Source organism: Micromys minutus (assembly GCF_963924665.1).
Source record: "Micromys minutus genome assembly, chromosome: 2".
NCBI classification, from domain to species: domain Eukaryota; kingdom Metazoa; phylum Chordata; class Mammalia; order Rodentia; family Muridae; genus Micromys; species Micromys minutus.
This window is the reverse complement of record NC_137971.1, coordinates 19,612,279-19,627,841: the sequence shown is the minus strand read 5'-3', so window position 1 is coordinate 19,627,841 and position 15,563 is coordinate 19,612,279. Positions and strand designations below refer to the sequence as shown.

At 46.7% G+C, this 15,563-nt stretch overlaps 1 protein-coding gene across 3 annotated transcripts in view; it reads left to right on the top strand.

The window, feature by feature from the left end:
- Positions 1-12,491, top strand: part of DNTT (DNA nucleotidylexotransferase) — a gene marked incomplete at both ends in the record, with an annotated part of 29,988 nt that extends 17,497 nt beyond the window's left edge. Inside the window, 5 exons of one of the 3 annotated variants that reach the window (XM_080913103.1) lie at positions 981-1,089; positions 6,104-6,343; positions 9,507-9,590; positions 12,008-12,088; positions 12,405-12,491. In XM_080913103.1, the coding sequence (XP_080769229.1) occupies positions 981-1,089; positions 6,104-6,343; positions 9,507-9,590; positions 12,008-12,088; positions 12,405-12,491 (601 nt within the window). The remainder of the gene's footprint in view (positions 1-980; positions 1,090-6,103; positions 6,344-9,506; positions 9,591-12,007; positions 12,089-12,404) is intronic. The other 2 variants (XM_080913105.1, XM_080913104.1) reach the window with 2 other exon arrangements.
- Positions 12,492-15,563: the final 3,072 nt, after the last annotated feature.

Here is a 15,563-nt window from a genome sequence, read left to right as displayed (position 1 = left end):
AATTTAGTACTCATCTGACTTCACAATTCCTTAAGACTCAATTTAGATGCTGTTGCCTCCAGAAAGCCCTCCATGACTCCTTCTTGCTCTGTGCTGGATTAGGGATTTTCTTCTGTGCTTCCAGATGCCTACTACACAATGTGTGCTTCCCCTGTGGAGCTAGTGGGGTTTGGTTCTTACCCAGACAAAGGTATGAGCCTGATCACTAAGTAGATGCTCAAGAAACTGGTTTAGCTAAAACATAACTCAATCAACAAGTTTTCAGAAATGCACTTCTTCAGTTGGATACAAATGCCTTCATGTCAGAAAGGTACTTGTCCCTCCACCTCCTTTTCTGAGACCTTACCTGGTCACTTGCACTAAAGAGAATTAAACCTAAGAGGATTTTCTGGACTTGGTCCATCACTCAGTTGGCAGAGTATTTATGTAGCATGTAGGAAACTGGCTTTGATTCTCAGTATCTAATAAACCAGGCGAGGTGATACACATATACATATAATCCCAGCACTTGGGAAGTAGAGGCAGGAAGATAAGATGTCCTGGGTCATTCTCAGCTTTATAGTATGCTCAAAGCCAGTTTGGACCACATAAGAGCCTGTATTTAAAAAGATGACAAAGAAAAGAATCTCCTAAGTCATACCATAGTTTCAAGATGGTTAACTTGTATGGTATGACCAAAGCTCTTGGTTGGCGACTCGTTGTCACACGTGTTTCTCTATGTATGTGATGCATATAGAGAGTTACTTTCTTTCCATCCACGTGCAACAACATACATTCTTGATAAAGTTTTTTTGTCCTGTCACAAATATGTTTTTCAAGAAGTAAAGTTGTCCGACCAAGAGTAGCTGGTCATAAATAGTGTGAGTATTTTGTACCACAAACCTCACACTGGGGACACAGAAACGAAGGCATTTTGTTTTGTTTTTAAATGAAGGGCTAAAAGCCAAACTGATTTCCTTTTTGTGCTTTTCATAAATTAGGGGTAAGATGACTGGACATGATGTAGACTTTCTAATCACCAGCGCAGAAGCTACTGAGGAAGAAGAACAGCAGCTCTTGCACAAAGTGACAGACTTCTGGAGGCAGCAGGTAAGGAGACCAGACAGCACCTGCCATTTAAGACTGGTTTAGCATTGCTTTCTGCTTGTTTCTGTTCCCCGTGTGTGTGTGTGTGTGTGTGTGTGTGTGTGTGTGTGTGTGTGTATGTGTGTGTGTGTGTAGTAGGTATGTTATGTTATGTATGTATGTATGTGCTGTACATGTATATGTGTGTAAATATTTGTATGTGGTATATGTATGTGGGGTGCATATGTTTGTGTGTGTGGTATATGTGTGTGGTGGGTATGTTATGCATTGTGTGTTTGTGATGTGCATGTATGTGCATATTTTTATATATGTATAGGCACACATGTGTGGGTACACATGGAGCCTGAGGTTGATGTAGAAAATGATCTTCGAGTACTTTTCCACCTTCTTCACTGAAGCAGGCTCTTTTGATTTAACCAAGAGCTCATCAGTTTGGCTAATTCTACTGGTCAGCTTGCTCTGTGGATCCCTTGTCTCTACCTTCTGAGGCTGGAATTGTAGGCAGGCTGTCATGTCTACCAAGCATTTATATGGGTTCTGGGTCCCTGTGCTTGCAAAACAGGCACTGTCACCACCGAGCCAACTGCCCAGCCCCAAACATTGCTAATTTTATGTGTTACATGATCAATGTACAGTGACTACAATTCTCAATTGTTTGTCACACTTCGTCAAAGCGCCACGTGGCTGACACAAGACTGACCAGCTTTGGGTCCTAGGCAGTGCTTTGCAGATATATATCTTCTTTGAAGAAGGAAGGTGATGAGGGCAAACTGGACCCTGCAGAGGTCATGGCCAATGGCTCCCACCAGGTGAAATCAAGCCTGCCACACAGGAAGCCCTTTGTTAATGGTCACCAAAGACTTCCGGTTCTCTAACCAAGCATCATTTCCTAGACAGACCAAGGGCTGTTTCCTGGGAACCTGCTGGTCTGAGTAGAGGAGGCTGGACCAGAGTTTTCCTAGTGCAGCTTCCCCCTTCCTGAGTAGACAGTGTCTGCTGGGCATGAGCTGAGTTCACTGATGTGCCAAGGACAAGAGCCCAGATACGATGAAAACTAGAAATAGTCAGCCCTGGAGCCATGAGCTCGATGAATGAAAGCTAGAGCTCAGATTCGGATCCAAATTCATCCGTGAAGCCATTCCACATCTCTCTGTCCTTCTCAAGGGAAGCTGCACCGGATAGCCAGAACCCCTTCAGAGACGGCAAGATAAGCTCAGTCAGGCCAGTTGGCAAGGTCTGAAACCCACTGATGTTTGTTCTTGTGCCATTGTTCCACGCTAAGACTATCTGCTGGAGAGATGACAGGGGAATCATCTTTGCATCGCTCATTCGAGGAAGACTTCCTGTGGACCCTGGGCAGAAATAGGTATTATAAGCCCAGGCCCTGCAGTGGGAACTGATAGTAAAACAAGTCTAACCTGAGACTTTAGAAGTAGTGGTACAACCTGGGATGGTCCCTAACAGTTCACAGCCCGTTTCCTGTCTGTGCTAACGGAGGATTCAACGGAAACTCTTCAGAGTGTCTGAAAAATGTCGGCTGTGATCAGCAGTAGGATTGCTTATTGAACTCAGCTTGAGAGCCAGGCACTGGGCTGCAGGGACCCAGAGCCAGCAGGCCAGCTCCTTCCCTTTCCTCATGGGCAAGGTGCAGGTGTTTTAGTGTCCCTGCACTGGACCTATGCCTTAAGCCCTGGACCCAACCCCTGAAGCCTTGAACCCCCACCCCTGAAGCCCTGGACCCACCCCCTGAAGCCCTGGACCCAGCCCCTGAAGCCCTGGACCCACCCCCTGAAGCCCTGGACCAACCCCTGAAGCCTTGAACCCCCACCCCTGAAGCCCTGGACCCACCTCCTGAAGCCCTGGACCAACCCCCTGAAGCCCTGGACCCACCTCCTGAAGCCCTGGACCCACCCCCTGAAGCCCTGGACCCACCTCCTGAAGCCCTGGACCCACCCCCTGAAGCCCTGGACCCACCCCCTGAAGCCCTGGTCCCACCCCCTGAAGCCCTGGACCCACCCCATGAAGTCCTGGACCCACCTGAAGCCCTGGACCCACCTCCCTGAAGCCCTGGACCCACCTGAAGCCTTGAATCCCCACCCCTGAAGCCCTGGACCCACCCCCCTGAAGCACTGGACCCACCTGAAGCCCTGGACCCGCTGCCAATACCTCAACTGCGAAATCAGCAGAGTTCTTCCCATCTGGTTCCTACCTCCACTTCACTCCCTTCCCTACCAGCCTTACCCTGAGCTTTACTTTACAGGTGGCTGTGAGCCCAGGTTAGACAGTGCACATGGGTGTACTCACAGAGCACACACAACACGCCCACAAGATGCTTAAATGTCTGAGAAGTAGTCTGAACAGCTTTCAGTGTATTCTCCTATCTAAATGGTGTCCTTTAAAGAAAACTCCTTGGTCAGAGGTTGGAGAAAGGGAGATGAAGAACTTAGAAATCTGATCTAGGGAGGTGGTAATTCCCCAAGATATTTGTTGTGCCTGAATTCCAATCTGGCTGTAGGTAGTTCACCTCAAAGGAAGGAGACTTCGTGACTCAGGCTTGGGTCAGGCCTGCTGAGTGGGACCCTAAGGGCTTCATGTGGTCAACCCTAGAGTTCATGGAACTTCTGGGAGATTCAAAATGTTGAGTGTGCAAAGTAATACTTTAAGTCAGAACTAATCCTGGTGGTTCACTTCTCACCTAAGCAACTCAGGAGGCTGAGAAATGAGAGCTATTCCAGGCTACCTAGAACAAAATGGAGTTTAAACTGGCTGCAACCTTGGGTTCTGAATTCATAGATTCAACTGACCTCAGATAGGAAGAGATACTTGTAAAAGAGAAAGAAGGAAAGAAAGGAAACCCACACCTAGTCTTAGCATCCATAGGCGCCTCCTATCTTCTGTTTCTAAATAATACAGTATGACAGCAGTGCCTGCCTTTATATAGTAATAGGTATTAATCTGGGAGTGATTAACAGCCTAAGGCGATGTATGTGGCTCATATAGGAACACTTTGCAAGAAGAGCGTGAGCATGACTGTGGAATGACTGAGAGATGACTGCAGGATCACGGGGGGATGACTGTGGATGACTGTAGAATGACTGAGGGATGACTGTGGAATGACTAAGGGATGACTGAGGGATGAATGTGGGATGACTGAGGGATGACTGAGGGATGACTGAGGGATGAATGTGGGATGACTGAGGGATGACTGAGGGATGACTGTGGGATGACTGAGGGATGACTGAGTGATGACTGAGGGATGACTGAGGGATGACTGAGGGATGAATGAGGGATGACTGTGGAATGACTGAGGGATGACTGAGGGATGCCTGTGGGATGACTGAGGGATGACTGAGGGATGACTGAGGGATGACTGAGGGATGAATGAGGGATGAATGAGGGATGACTGAGGGATGACTGAGGGATGACTGAGGGATGAATGAGGGATGATTGAGGGATGACTGAGGGATGACTGAGGGATGACTGAGGGATGAATGAGGGATGACTGAGGGATGACTGAGGGATGACTGAGGGATGAATGAGGGATGAATGAGGGATGAATGAGGGATGACTGAGGGATGACTGAGGGATGACTGAGGGATGACTGAGGGATGAATGAGGGATGACTGAGGGATGACTGAAGGATGAATGAGGGATGAATGAGGGATGACTGTGGAATGACTGAGGGATGCCTGTGGAATGAATGAGAGATGAATGTGGGATGATTGAGGGATGACTGTGGGATGACTGTGGGATGACTGAGGGATGACTGAGGGATGACTGAGGGATGAATGTGGGATGACTGAGGGATGAATGTGGGATGACTGTGGGATGACTGAGGGATGACTGAGGGATGACTGAGGGATGAATGTGGGATGACTGAGGGATGAATGTGGGATGACTAAGGGATGAATGTGGGATGACTGTGGAATGACTGAGTGATGACTACTCCCGCTTTGGAAAACTGACTTGAGTTTGGATACCAGATTGGTTCTTCTGAAAAGAAGATGGAAAGAAACTGAAAAAAAAAAAAAAAAAAAAAAAACAAAGTCAAGAATCCTTGCTGAAGGACTTCTCAACCAGCCCCCTAACACCCCTTCCTGCTGTTACACAATTGCTTGGTATAACCTATGGTTAATTGGTCCACTAAGTTGGAGAAGTGGAGCCCCCACCCTTGTATGAAACAAAGCTAATCTTCCCTAACCCTCGCCAGACTCCTCCAACCCCTGTACCTGGGAACAGAGGGAAGGGGTGGCAGGGAACACTTCTTCCTAGACTAGCCACTGAGTTCCTAGTAGGAAGACAACAGTGGACACTGATGGCCAAGCCTGAGCAGTTCCAGAGGAAAGAAATCACAATGAGAGAAGTGGGGACAGGAAGGGGAACTGAAAACAACAGGGGCAGCCCACGGAAAGTGTGCAGCACAGGAACTCCTAGGGGCTGGTGCTTGCCTGGCATTCCTTTGAATTACCTATTAATTTTCTGGACAGAAACTTGAGATAAAGTAGGCTTCGTGAGCCTTCTCCTGATGCCTCCAAGATGGAGAGAGAGTTCTTTCAGAAGAAGCATTTCCAGGGCTGGGGTATACTCAGCGGCAGATTGCATAGCTAGCAAGTTCAAGTCCCCAGATTCAACCCCCAGCACTGCAAAAGCAACATAACAGCAGAAGTAGCAGGTTACCACGCCCTACTCAGTGATCTGCACGCAGGAAAGAGTGTGGTCTCTGTCCATGGTGACTGTGCTGTTAAAGGAGCCAAGTTGTCCCTCAGAAGCAAACAAGGAGAGATGGAGTCTCTGAAGTTTTATATTTGGGGGGCTTGGACTCAGCCTTTCTCGTGCGGAAATTGCTTTTCTGTCGAGAGAATCATGTATTAACTTTTCTCCCAGATTCTGGGGGGAGAAAGAACAAAGTCCATCCCTGTCTCGTCACCTCTGAAAAGGCTTAAGCGCCACGGTGTTATCACAGGGGTGACCCCCAGTCCCCTGGGACCCTTCCTAACCCCCCCCCACTGCTTTTCAGGGGTTGCTTTTGTACTGCGACATCATAGAGTCAACCTTTGAAAAGTCCAAGCTGCCTAGCAGGAAGGTGGATGCTCTTGATCACTTCCAGAAATGCTTTCTGATTCTGAAACTACACCACGGGCACGTCGAGAAGAGCGGCCAGCAGGAAGAAAAGGGCTGGAAGGCCATTCGTGTGGATCTGGTCATGTGCCCCTATGAGCGCCGCGCCTTCGCTCTGCTAGGATGGACTGGATCCAGGGTAAGTACTGTGTGCTAGTAGCTCTCCTGGCTCAGGAGAGAGTTGAAGGCTGCAGGGCGAAATTGCGGAGAGTAGGAAGGGACCATACCCCTAAACCTCTAAACTGGAGCTTGATACTGACACATGGTCACATGAGTTAGATTCATTTAGATTGCCAATGTATGATTCACCAAGCTAGCAGCAGTAGCCTTACCTGGGGACAGGTTGGATTTACAAATTCTCCACTGTGTACCACTTCATCGGAAGCTCTAGGCAGCTAAGCTCAGACACGTATGTTTGTAAAACCCCTAGGTAACTGAGAGGTATCTTAGGTGAGAGCTACTGGAACCCAGGAAGTGACAGGGTGGTGAGTAACTCGGATGGATTCAGGTCTCACACCTGCTGAAGGGCCCAACCCTGCCTCTTCCTACTGAGTGATCCTGGACAAATTTCCTAAGGCTTTCAAGATTGATGTGAGTGGCGCCCTCTGGGGGCAGCAGTGCACAGCTGCACCTGCTGTTTACATTCCTTTGAAGCATAAGACCATGTGCCTGCCCCTTGTCTCCAGTGCTGCTTAACTAGTGGGGGTTTTTGGAAGAAACTTCGGGAAAGCTGCTCTGTCCCTGGCTGCGCAGCTTTTGGGTAAATAACACTCTCCCAGCCTCCAGGCAGTAGCGCTAACCTCACAGGGCTCTGTCGAGGGCTCTCTGAGACAGCGGTTCATCCGTTCCTCTTTTTTATGTCATGCCAGGCTCTTGTGGAGCACCCGAGGTCATGCAGCACGCCAAAGAACTCACAGAACAAAACAGGGGGTACTGAGCTGAGCATAGGGTGTCACTGCCTGCACCATGACATGGCCTTCTAAGGGTCTTGTTTGGTCCTAGCCTGAAGCCGCGGAGTCCCGTGAGGCCATCTGACACTCCTTTCCCCCTTTAACTCAGAGCATCCAAGGTCACTGGTAGGCCAGGAGGGGCCACAGGCTCTGCCAGACCTGCTATGTCCACTGCTGCTCACACACACACACACACACACACACACACACACACACACACACACACCGCCTCAGGCTCTGGCCAACCCACTGTTCCTACAGAGGCGAAGCCCTTTGGGGCTTTTTTGTGAAGGAAGAGGGAGTGTGTACAGTCTGGCTCCCCGAGAGAAAGAAGCAGGAATGCTCAGTGACAGTGGGTGACAGCTGACATGAATCAGAGTGGCCACATGTTGTCTGAGGCCACAACCTCTAAAAAAATAAACAAATAAACTAAGTGTTTCCCTGGCAGACTCAGTTCCTGGCAGGATGCCCCTGTGGCAGCCTGACACCCCTTCCTGCCTCTGGCAAACCTGTGGGGCTCAGGAAAGGACTGGATTCCTTAGTTAGGGTTATGATTGCTGTGGCCAAACACCATGAACAAAGAAACTTGGGGACAGAAGGGTTTATTCTACTGACATTTCCACATCACTGCTTATCAAAGAAAGTCAGGACAGGAACTCAAGCAGGGCAGGAACCTGGAGGCAGGAGCTGATGCAGAGGCCAGGGCGGGGTGCTGCTTACTGGCTTGCTTCACATGGCTTACTCACTCTGCTTTCTCATAGAACCACCAGCCCAGGAATGACACCACCTATAATAGACTGAGCCATCCCCCATTAATCACTCATTAAGAGAATGTTCTACAGCTGGATCTCATGGAGGATTTTCTCAATAGGTTTTCTCCTTTCAGATAACTCTAGCATGTGTCAAATTGGCATAAAGCTATCCAGCACAGCTCTCTCAACCATTCTGCAGCCATTAAAAAAAAAAAAAAAAAAAGATTTATGTACTTATATACACTGTAGCTATCTTCAGACACACCAGAAGAGGGCATCAGATCTTATTACAGATGATAGTGACCCAGCATGTGGTTGCTGGGATTTAACTCAGGACACCTGGAGAGCAGTCAGCGCTCTTAACCTCTGAGCCATCCCTGCCATTTGGTTTTTTATCACCTGTTTCAAGCCCTCGTTCAGTGATGCTCACCACGGCAGGCAGCCCGCTCAGCAGGTCCACAGCACTGGCTTCCTATTAGCCCAGAGTTTTCTTATTTCTTCTGTTATTATAAACCAGCTGTGTCCCCAGCTACACTCTCAGTCCCCCGAGGAACTGGCACTCCGCGGGTCTTTGTTGGGTAAACTGAATTTTTCTCTACATGCACAGCAACACTCTTGGCCTTGGCCAAGAATCTCAGGAATATGTTTCTCACTCCCCAAACCACACAGGGCAGGGAACTGAAAGTAGCCAATCACTAACTGCATTTAGCCAATCCCATTGCACCTCCAGTCTCTCCGGTTGCTGGGAATCAGTGTTAGCTATGGGCAGATTCTGTCCAGTCAAGAGCTGGGGTGAGCTAAACAGGACCCACAACTTCCCAGGCCTGTGCTAGCAAATCTGCTCCCCATCAAAAGAAATGCTTGCTGCTGGAGGGTGCGACTGACCCAGGCAGTCTGCCTGATCCCAGGGGGAAAAAAAAGACAACGTTCTGGACCTGGGTTTCTCTCAGGAAACCAGCAGCGGTATTTGTGATTCACGGCCCTTGTTTCTAACGTTTGCTGGTCGCTTGTCCTAGGCTTCAGATTTGCTCCCTGAAGCTTCAGGGTGTACTTCTGATTGTGAGAGATGTCACTCTGGGGCAGATGAATCTTCACGGAATCTCAGTATGAGTGGACATCAAGGGGGGAGGGACCTTAATGTTCACTCCCTCCATCTTGGGACAAAGCAAGATTCAGAGAGGCTAGGTAGTAAGGACACATAGACAGACACAAAATCTGGGCCAAAATCTTCCCATTCCTTACCCTCTATTATGATATTTGAAACGATTTAGACAGCGACTTCTCTGGTCCAGGTATTATTCTAGGAACAATGCTCACAATGTCCATTTATCTGTTCAATGGGTATTCACACATCACCTGCTTCCTGATGGACTGTGATTGACAAGGGACCAAGCCAATCAGCTTCCTGTCCACACTAAGTTTCTGTTCTGGTACAGGGACTCCAGAGCTCATCCACCCAGGAGCTTTGACCTGGGGAAGAAAGTCACCCCAAGAATATATGCTAGAGATAGCAGTTTCAAACACCCAAGGGATAGCTTTAAACACCGTGTACCAGAAATAATCTGGACTGGACAGTAATTTGTTTTAATTTTCTTTGTAGCAGTTTGAGAGAGACTTGAGGCGCTATGCCACACACGAACGGAAGATGATGCTAGACAACCACGCTCTGTATGACAAGACCAAGGTAGTGTCTCCTTCCAGAGATGGGCTGCAGACCCTTACCTGTAAACCCTTCCCTTGAACAGATTTTTAAAACAATTTTATTACATTTATTTATTTATTTCTATAGTGGGGAAAATGGGTACGCATACGTGTTTGCATGTGGAGGTCAGGGGTGCCAGCTCCATCCTACCATGTGGGTTCTAGGCTTGGAACTCAGGGCCTCAAGTTTGGCAACAGCACCTTCACCTGCTGAACCCTCTGAGCCCATCCCTAAACCTCCCAACACAAATTATTTTAGTGTTTAGGTTTGCTTCTTTTTTGCTACAAATGTTGTGTTCTCTGTGGATCACAGTTGAAAAGAGCTAGAAACATTGCCTTGATCCCTACTGAGCCCAGGGTGCAACTCCAGGGCTTCTGGCTCAGACAGTAAGTTCATGGGGCTCTAGAACCAGCACATAGGTGTAGAGTTGAGTTGGCTATATTCCTGGTGTTTCTAGTCATTTACTCTTAAAAAAAAATCAGGGATTGTCATGAATCATAAATGTCACAGGAATAACCATCCAATGAAGGGGCAATCACATTCTGAGTGGGCCATCAATAGGCATCTCCTGCAGTAAAGCAACACAGGTGCCCAGAGGTGGATGGGAAGCCATCAAACCTCAGTCACTAACCATGGGGAACTCAAGAAAAGTGACAAGTTACGTGCGGCTGATGATGAATTAACAATTCTATCATTAAATCCATGAACAAAAAGGTCTACCGTTCTTACAGTAATCAAGGGCACCGAATTAGGCTTGGAAGGAGAAGAAGGCATGAAATCACTATAAGCAAGAACTGATTGATCTCCTTGCCACCTATGGATTTGTTATAATTTTTAAAAAATGTGTGTGTGTGTGTGTGTGTGTGTGTGTGTGTGTGTGTGTGTGTGTCTTAGGTAAAAGGAAAAGGATCTTGGGTAAATAAACAGTGCTGTCTCTAGGGACAAAACTGCCTTCAGGTACACCTATGTCCAGGAACCCAGGCAGGTTTTCCAAGGAATAGTTTTGATTGTCAGACAAGGGTTTCCCATGAGTCCCATTCTTCTGGTTATTCTAACAGGAAAGCTATCTTCTGTGATAGGTTTGGCCTAAATCCTAACTACTCCTTGATGAGGCTTGGGTCACGTGCTCATCTATTAATCCATTGTCATACTTCTGATTGGCCAGATATAGGGTATGTGTTTCTCCCTAGACATGAGAGCAGTCCCACAACTTCATGGTTAGAGGGGCAGGATAATCCTCATAGAAATACAAGGTACTTCTCACAGAGGAGAAGGCAGGAGGTACTGGCAGAATAGCCTCAGACACAAGTGTCATCTCTGGGCCCAGGGCTGTGCTATGTATTAGAGGAAAGTCAAGGGAAGAGGTGCCTAGTCTTAAAGAGCTCATGAGGTGGAAACTGGATAGTGGGGACCATGGGCAGGTGTGTAGAGAACAGTTCTGTGTATTAGTATGTTACATGTGGAAGGTAGAAGCCAACACTGGGTGTCTTCCTCTAACATCTTACCCTTCCCCATTGTTTTTGGAGACAGGGTTTGTCACGGAGCCACTTACAATTTTCTGGGCTGTCTGATTAGCTAGCTCTGTCTTGTTTTGTCTTGTCATGCAGTACTAGGCCATTACTAGATGTTTGCTCCTCTGCTGCACATTAGAATAACCTAGAACTTTAACTAGACTGATAACAAGGCCTCTCTGGAGCTTTTGATTTCATTGGACTGAAGTGTGATTCAAGCTTCAACATATTTTATTAGGAAGAGAGGGGGGAGGGAGGGAGGGAGGGGAGTAGAGAGAAGAAGAAGAAGAAGAAGAAGAAGAAGAAGAAGAAGAAGAAGAAGAAGAAGAAGAAGAAGAAGAAGAAGAAGAAGAAGAAGAAGAAGAAGAAGAAGGGAAGGAAGGAAGGAAGGAAGGAAGGAAGGAAGGAAGGAAGGAAGGAAGAAAGGAAGGAAGAGAAAAGAAAAAAGAAAGACCCATTACAAGGTTCCAAAGAGCAGTTCTGGTTAAGAATAGAAGTCTAGGTTGAAGTGATCAGTGTTTAAAAAGCACTTGCTGATCTTACAGAGGATCCATGTTTGATTCTTGGCATCTACGTGGTGGCTCTGATGTCATTTTCTGGTATCCTTAGGCATCAGGCCTGCATGTGTGTATGTGGGATATAGACGTGTGTGTGTGTGTGTGTGTGTGTGTGTGTGTGTGTGTAAAACAAACAAAAACATGAGGAAGGGGGAAGATGTTAGAGAAAGACATCCAGTGTTGGCTTCTACCTTCCATATGTAACACACTACTGTGCATGTATCTCCATACACATATGTACACATACATAAACATGTACTCACTCACACACACATACAAATAAGAATAATTAGGAGCTCAGGAAAAATATCCATGTTTCATTTGCTAACAGTGGAAGACTGTCACCATTTCGCCTTTAGATGGGAAAATGTCAAAAAAAAAAAAAAAAAAAAAAAAAAAACAGAAAGCCTTAGTTGGTTGTTTGGATAGATGGGTGGGTGTGTGTGTGAATGGATGGGTGGTTGGTTGGGTGAGTGGGTGGGTGTTTTGGTTGGTTGGTTTGAGTTAAGGCCTCACTCTACAGCCCAAGTTCCTGCCTCTACATCCCATGTGCTGGGATTCTAGGTGTGAGTCACCACACCTTGGCTTCCTCTGATGAAAGCAGGGGGTGTGGCTTGGGTGGGATACTTAAGCTGACACTCATTCTAGCAAGACAGTTTAACAAGTCTGCACTAAGGTGCAAAAAGAAAATGCCTGAGAGTGTGTGTTTCTTCTCCCTGTGCTTCCAGAGGGTGTTTCTTGAAGCAGAAAGTGAGGAAGAGATCTTTGCCCATCTGGGATTGGACTACATTGAACCATGGGAAAGAAATGCCTAAGATGGAGCTGTTGACATTGTTCTTTTCGGGTTAGACAAACTGTGCTCTGTGTTAATAAAAGATGGCTTGGGAAAGTCAGGGATTCTTTGAACTCAGAGGTTTCTGGCAGCAAGTGGATTGTATGTATACTATGCAGAGAGAATATTCTAAAGCGACTTTGAAGTCTTGATAAACCAGGATGCAGCCGTGGTTCACATTCTCAGGCTGTCTGTCCTACTGCTGCATAGAATTCATTGTCTGTTTCTCTGTTTTAATAAAAATGGTCTTGTCATTGGAGCATCCACAGAAGTGCATCAAAGCCCACCTAACTCCCGTGTGTCTCAATTTCTGTATATTGCCAATAAAAATAGTAAACAAAAGCATAAAGTTTCCTTTGCTTTATTCAGGCATTTTGTTTCTAAGCACAAATGGAAACATAGAAGAAATACAGCTTGTGGTTGATTTTGAAGGGACACATGGGTGTAATTAGTACATCAGAGGTTTCTAAGAGGACCCTGTCCCTCTGAAGTGCTGGGAGGAAGGATCCTGACTCCTAGCTGTCTGCTGTGCTCTGAGCTGGTGCCTTTATCATTCCGAGCTGTATCAGGGATGTGCTGTCATTGCTCTCTTGGATGCAAAAGAAGTTTGTAAGGTTTACATACAAGAAACTCTTCCTTTCCCACCTGGAGCTCTTTAAAGGGAGTGTAGGTTTCTTCATCTCAGGCAGTCTCTAGATCTATTCTACTTCCCGTTTCCTCCAGGAAGGCACAGGACAGAACCTATGCCCTGAAGGGATCCAAGACCACCATTGTATTGACATCATTGTCCTCAGCCTTTTGTAGAGCTGGAGGCAAACTGATCTTGCATCAGCCTGTTTCCAGGAGTTGAGGACGGGAAGGGGTTGTGCTGAAGAAGGAAAGTGATGCCCCATGAGATGGTGAGGTCTCTCCACAGGGATCCTGGTATGATTCTCCTAAGAGAATGGAAGGAATCTGGCCTCACAGGTTACTGTGCTTTTCCCCATAAAGGGTTAGTCAGCCTGACCCATATGCCTATTCTCTAAGAAATGCTTTACTACTTCTTAAGGCCTGGTCAAAAGACCTGGGTGGCAAAACGACAATCTGGTCTGCCCCAAGAGATTAGACAATTTCATACCGTTGCTTCTCTCAGAAGAGACAACCCATCTGGGCCTGTCAGTCACTTAGCCAAGAGACCACCCTTCTGTAAGGCTGTTTCACCTAAAGCTGTGCTAAGGATATAGGAGACATAACTAGCTGTCTCTTTAAGATGGTATACTTGAAGTTGCTTATAGAACTGTTGTTGCAAAACTTTGTCAAGCCTGCCTGCTTTGTCAAATTACTCAAATAAGTTTAACACTTCCTTAAAAAACAAAAAAAAAAAAAACAAAAAAAACCCCTCTTTTTCTTCCTATTGAATATAAGCCAGAGCCACTAATGCTCTGGGTTTTCTTGCTTTTTCTCTGAAGCCATATCCCTCCACTTACCATGTGACTGCATGTCTGCCATCTGACTGCAGCCCACCATGCCCAGCCAAGGCCTGTTTTCTTCTCTTCCTGAGCCTCCTCTTCCTCCCTCTCTTCTATGCATTGCAAGATTTAAAACTAACTTTCTTTCTTTCTCTTTCTTAAATGCTACTAAAATTATCCCCAAGCTGTTATCTGAGCTGTTGTTTTTAAATTCTTTTATTATCAGGGTCAGAAATAAGAAGAGGATAACCCCAAATTCCCTGGTAACATCTAGATTGCAGCGGAACACCCTGAGGCTGGGCTCAGGCAGTCCTGGGGGAAATGAGACTTCAATCTATAGCATACAAAAGCAGCCCAAGCCCTTGGGAAGTGAGTTTGATAACATTAGTTCTACCACAAGCCTGAAGCTGGGAAGCACATGGGACCCTGAAGTGAACATGTGCACAGGACTGATTGAATTCAAACTCCTTTTAATACCTTAAGGGCTCTAGGAACAAAAACCTCAGGGAATCCAAGGGTTGTCTAGCAAGGTAACAGGACATTCTGCAAACACTCGAGACAGGCCTTCCCATAGCTGATGATTGACAGATGTCTCTCCTGTCCTTTTAGCTCTATTTATCACTCCTTGAGCTTCCCATGCCCATGTGTGGAGATGAAAGAGAATCCTGGAGTGCTGGTTTAACCTATGCCATGCAGTTGGTTGCCATTCAGCCAATAGCCAGGCTGCTGTGGTCATGGGTGAACCTTTGATGTAATAGTCCATGACTGGGGCACATACCTGCATGGAGAGGTGCTAAGTGATCCCCTTTGAGTGACTGTGGCCACCCACTCCTTCCAGGGAAGTCTGCTGTAGTCAGGGTGGGAATTAACGCAGAGTCCCTTAAGGATAATACAAACTAAATTAAAGGAGTCTGGGATCCCAGGTATCAGAGGCTCCCAGTCCCCTTCCCTGCCCAGAGTAATTAGGGTTAGAGATGACAGTCTACCATGGATCTCATGACCCTCGTGACCAGAGAAACTACTCCCTCAAAGCTCACTGAGGAGTAAACAAGGTCATTTGGTGAGTCAGAGCAGGGCCTGACTAATGCTCCAAATCCTGATCTTTTCAATATATCAGTTGCCAAGAGGAAGAAGATGGAAGGAAGAAGGAAACATGGCCACAAGGCTGTTTTCAGCATGGAAGTTCCCCCACTGCCTGTTAGTGGAATCCTACTATGACACAGGGAAGGAAGGGGCCTTAGCAGACACAGGGAAGACCAAAGTGCTAGAGAACACACACAGGCTCTGTCAAGCATCCAAGGAAGAGAGACAGAGAGAAGGGAAAGGTTGCACACTTCATGTAGGGAAAGATGAGCCACAGACATTTTGTAGGTTTATAAATAGCCATTTATTTTCACCTTATTACAAAATAAGTCTTTGTACCAACAGAAACCCTGAGCCTTGCAAGTTTAGTGAAAACAATTTGAAATGAAGTTTCTACGCAATTAACTGTAATAGAATTAAGATGAAAATTCCCAAAACAACCCAGGTCATACCTTATTTTACTGATCTGTGTATTTCGATCGAGTCTCACAGCTAACCTTGGTGGTCGGTTTTATAAAACTGAG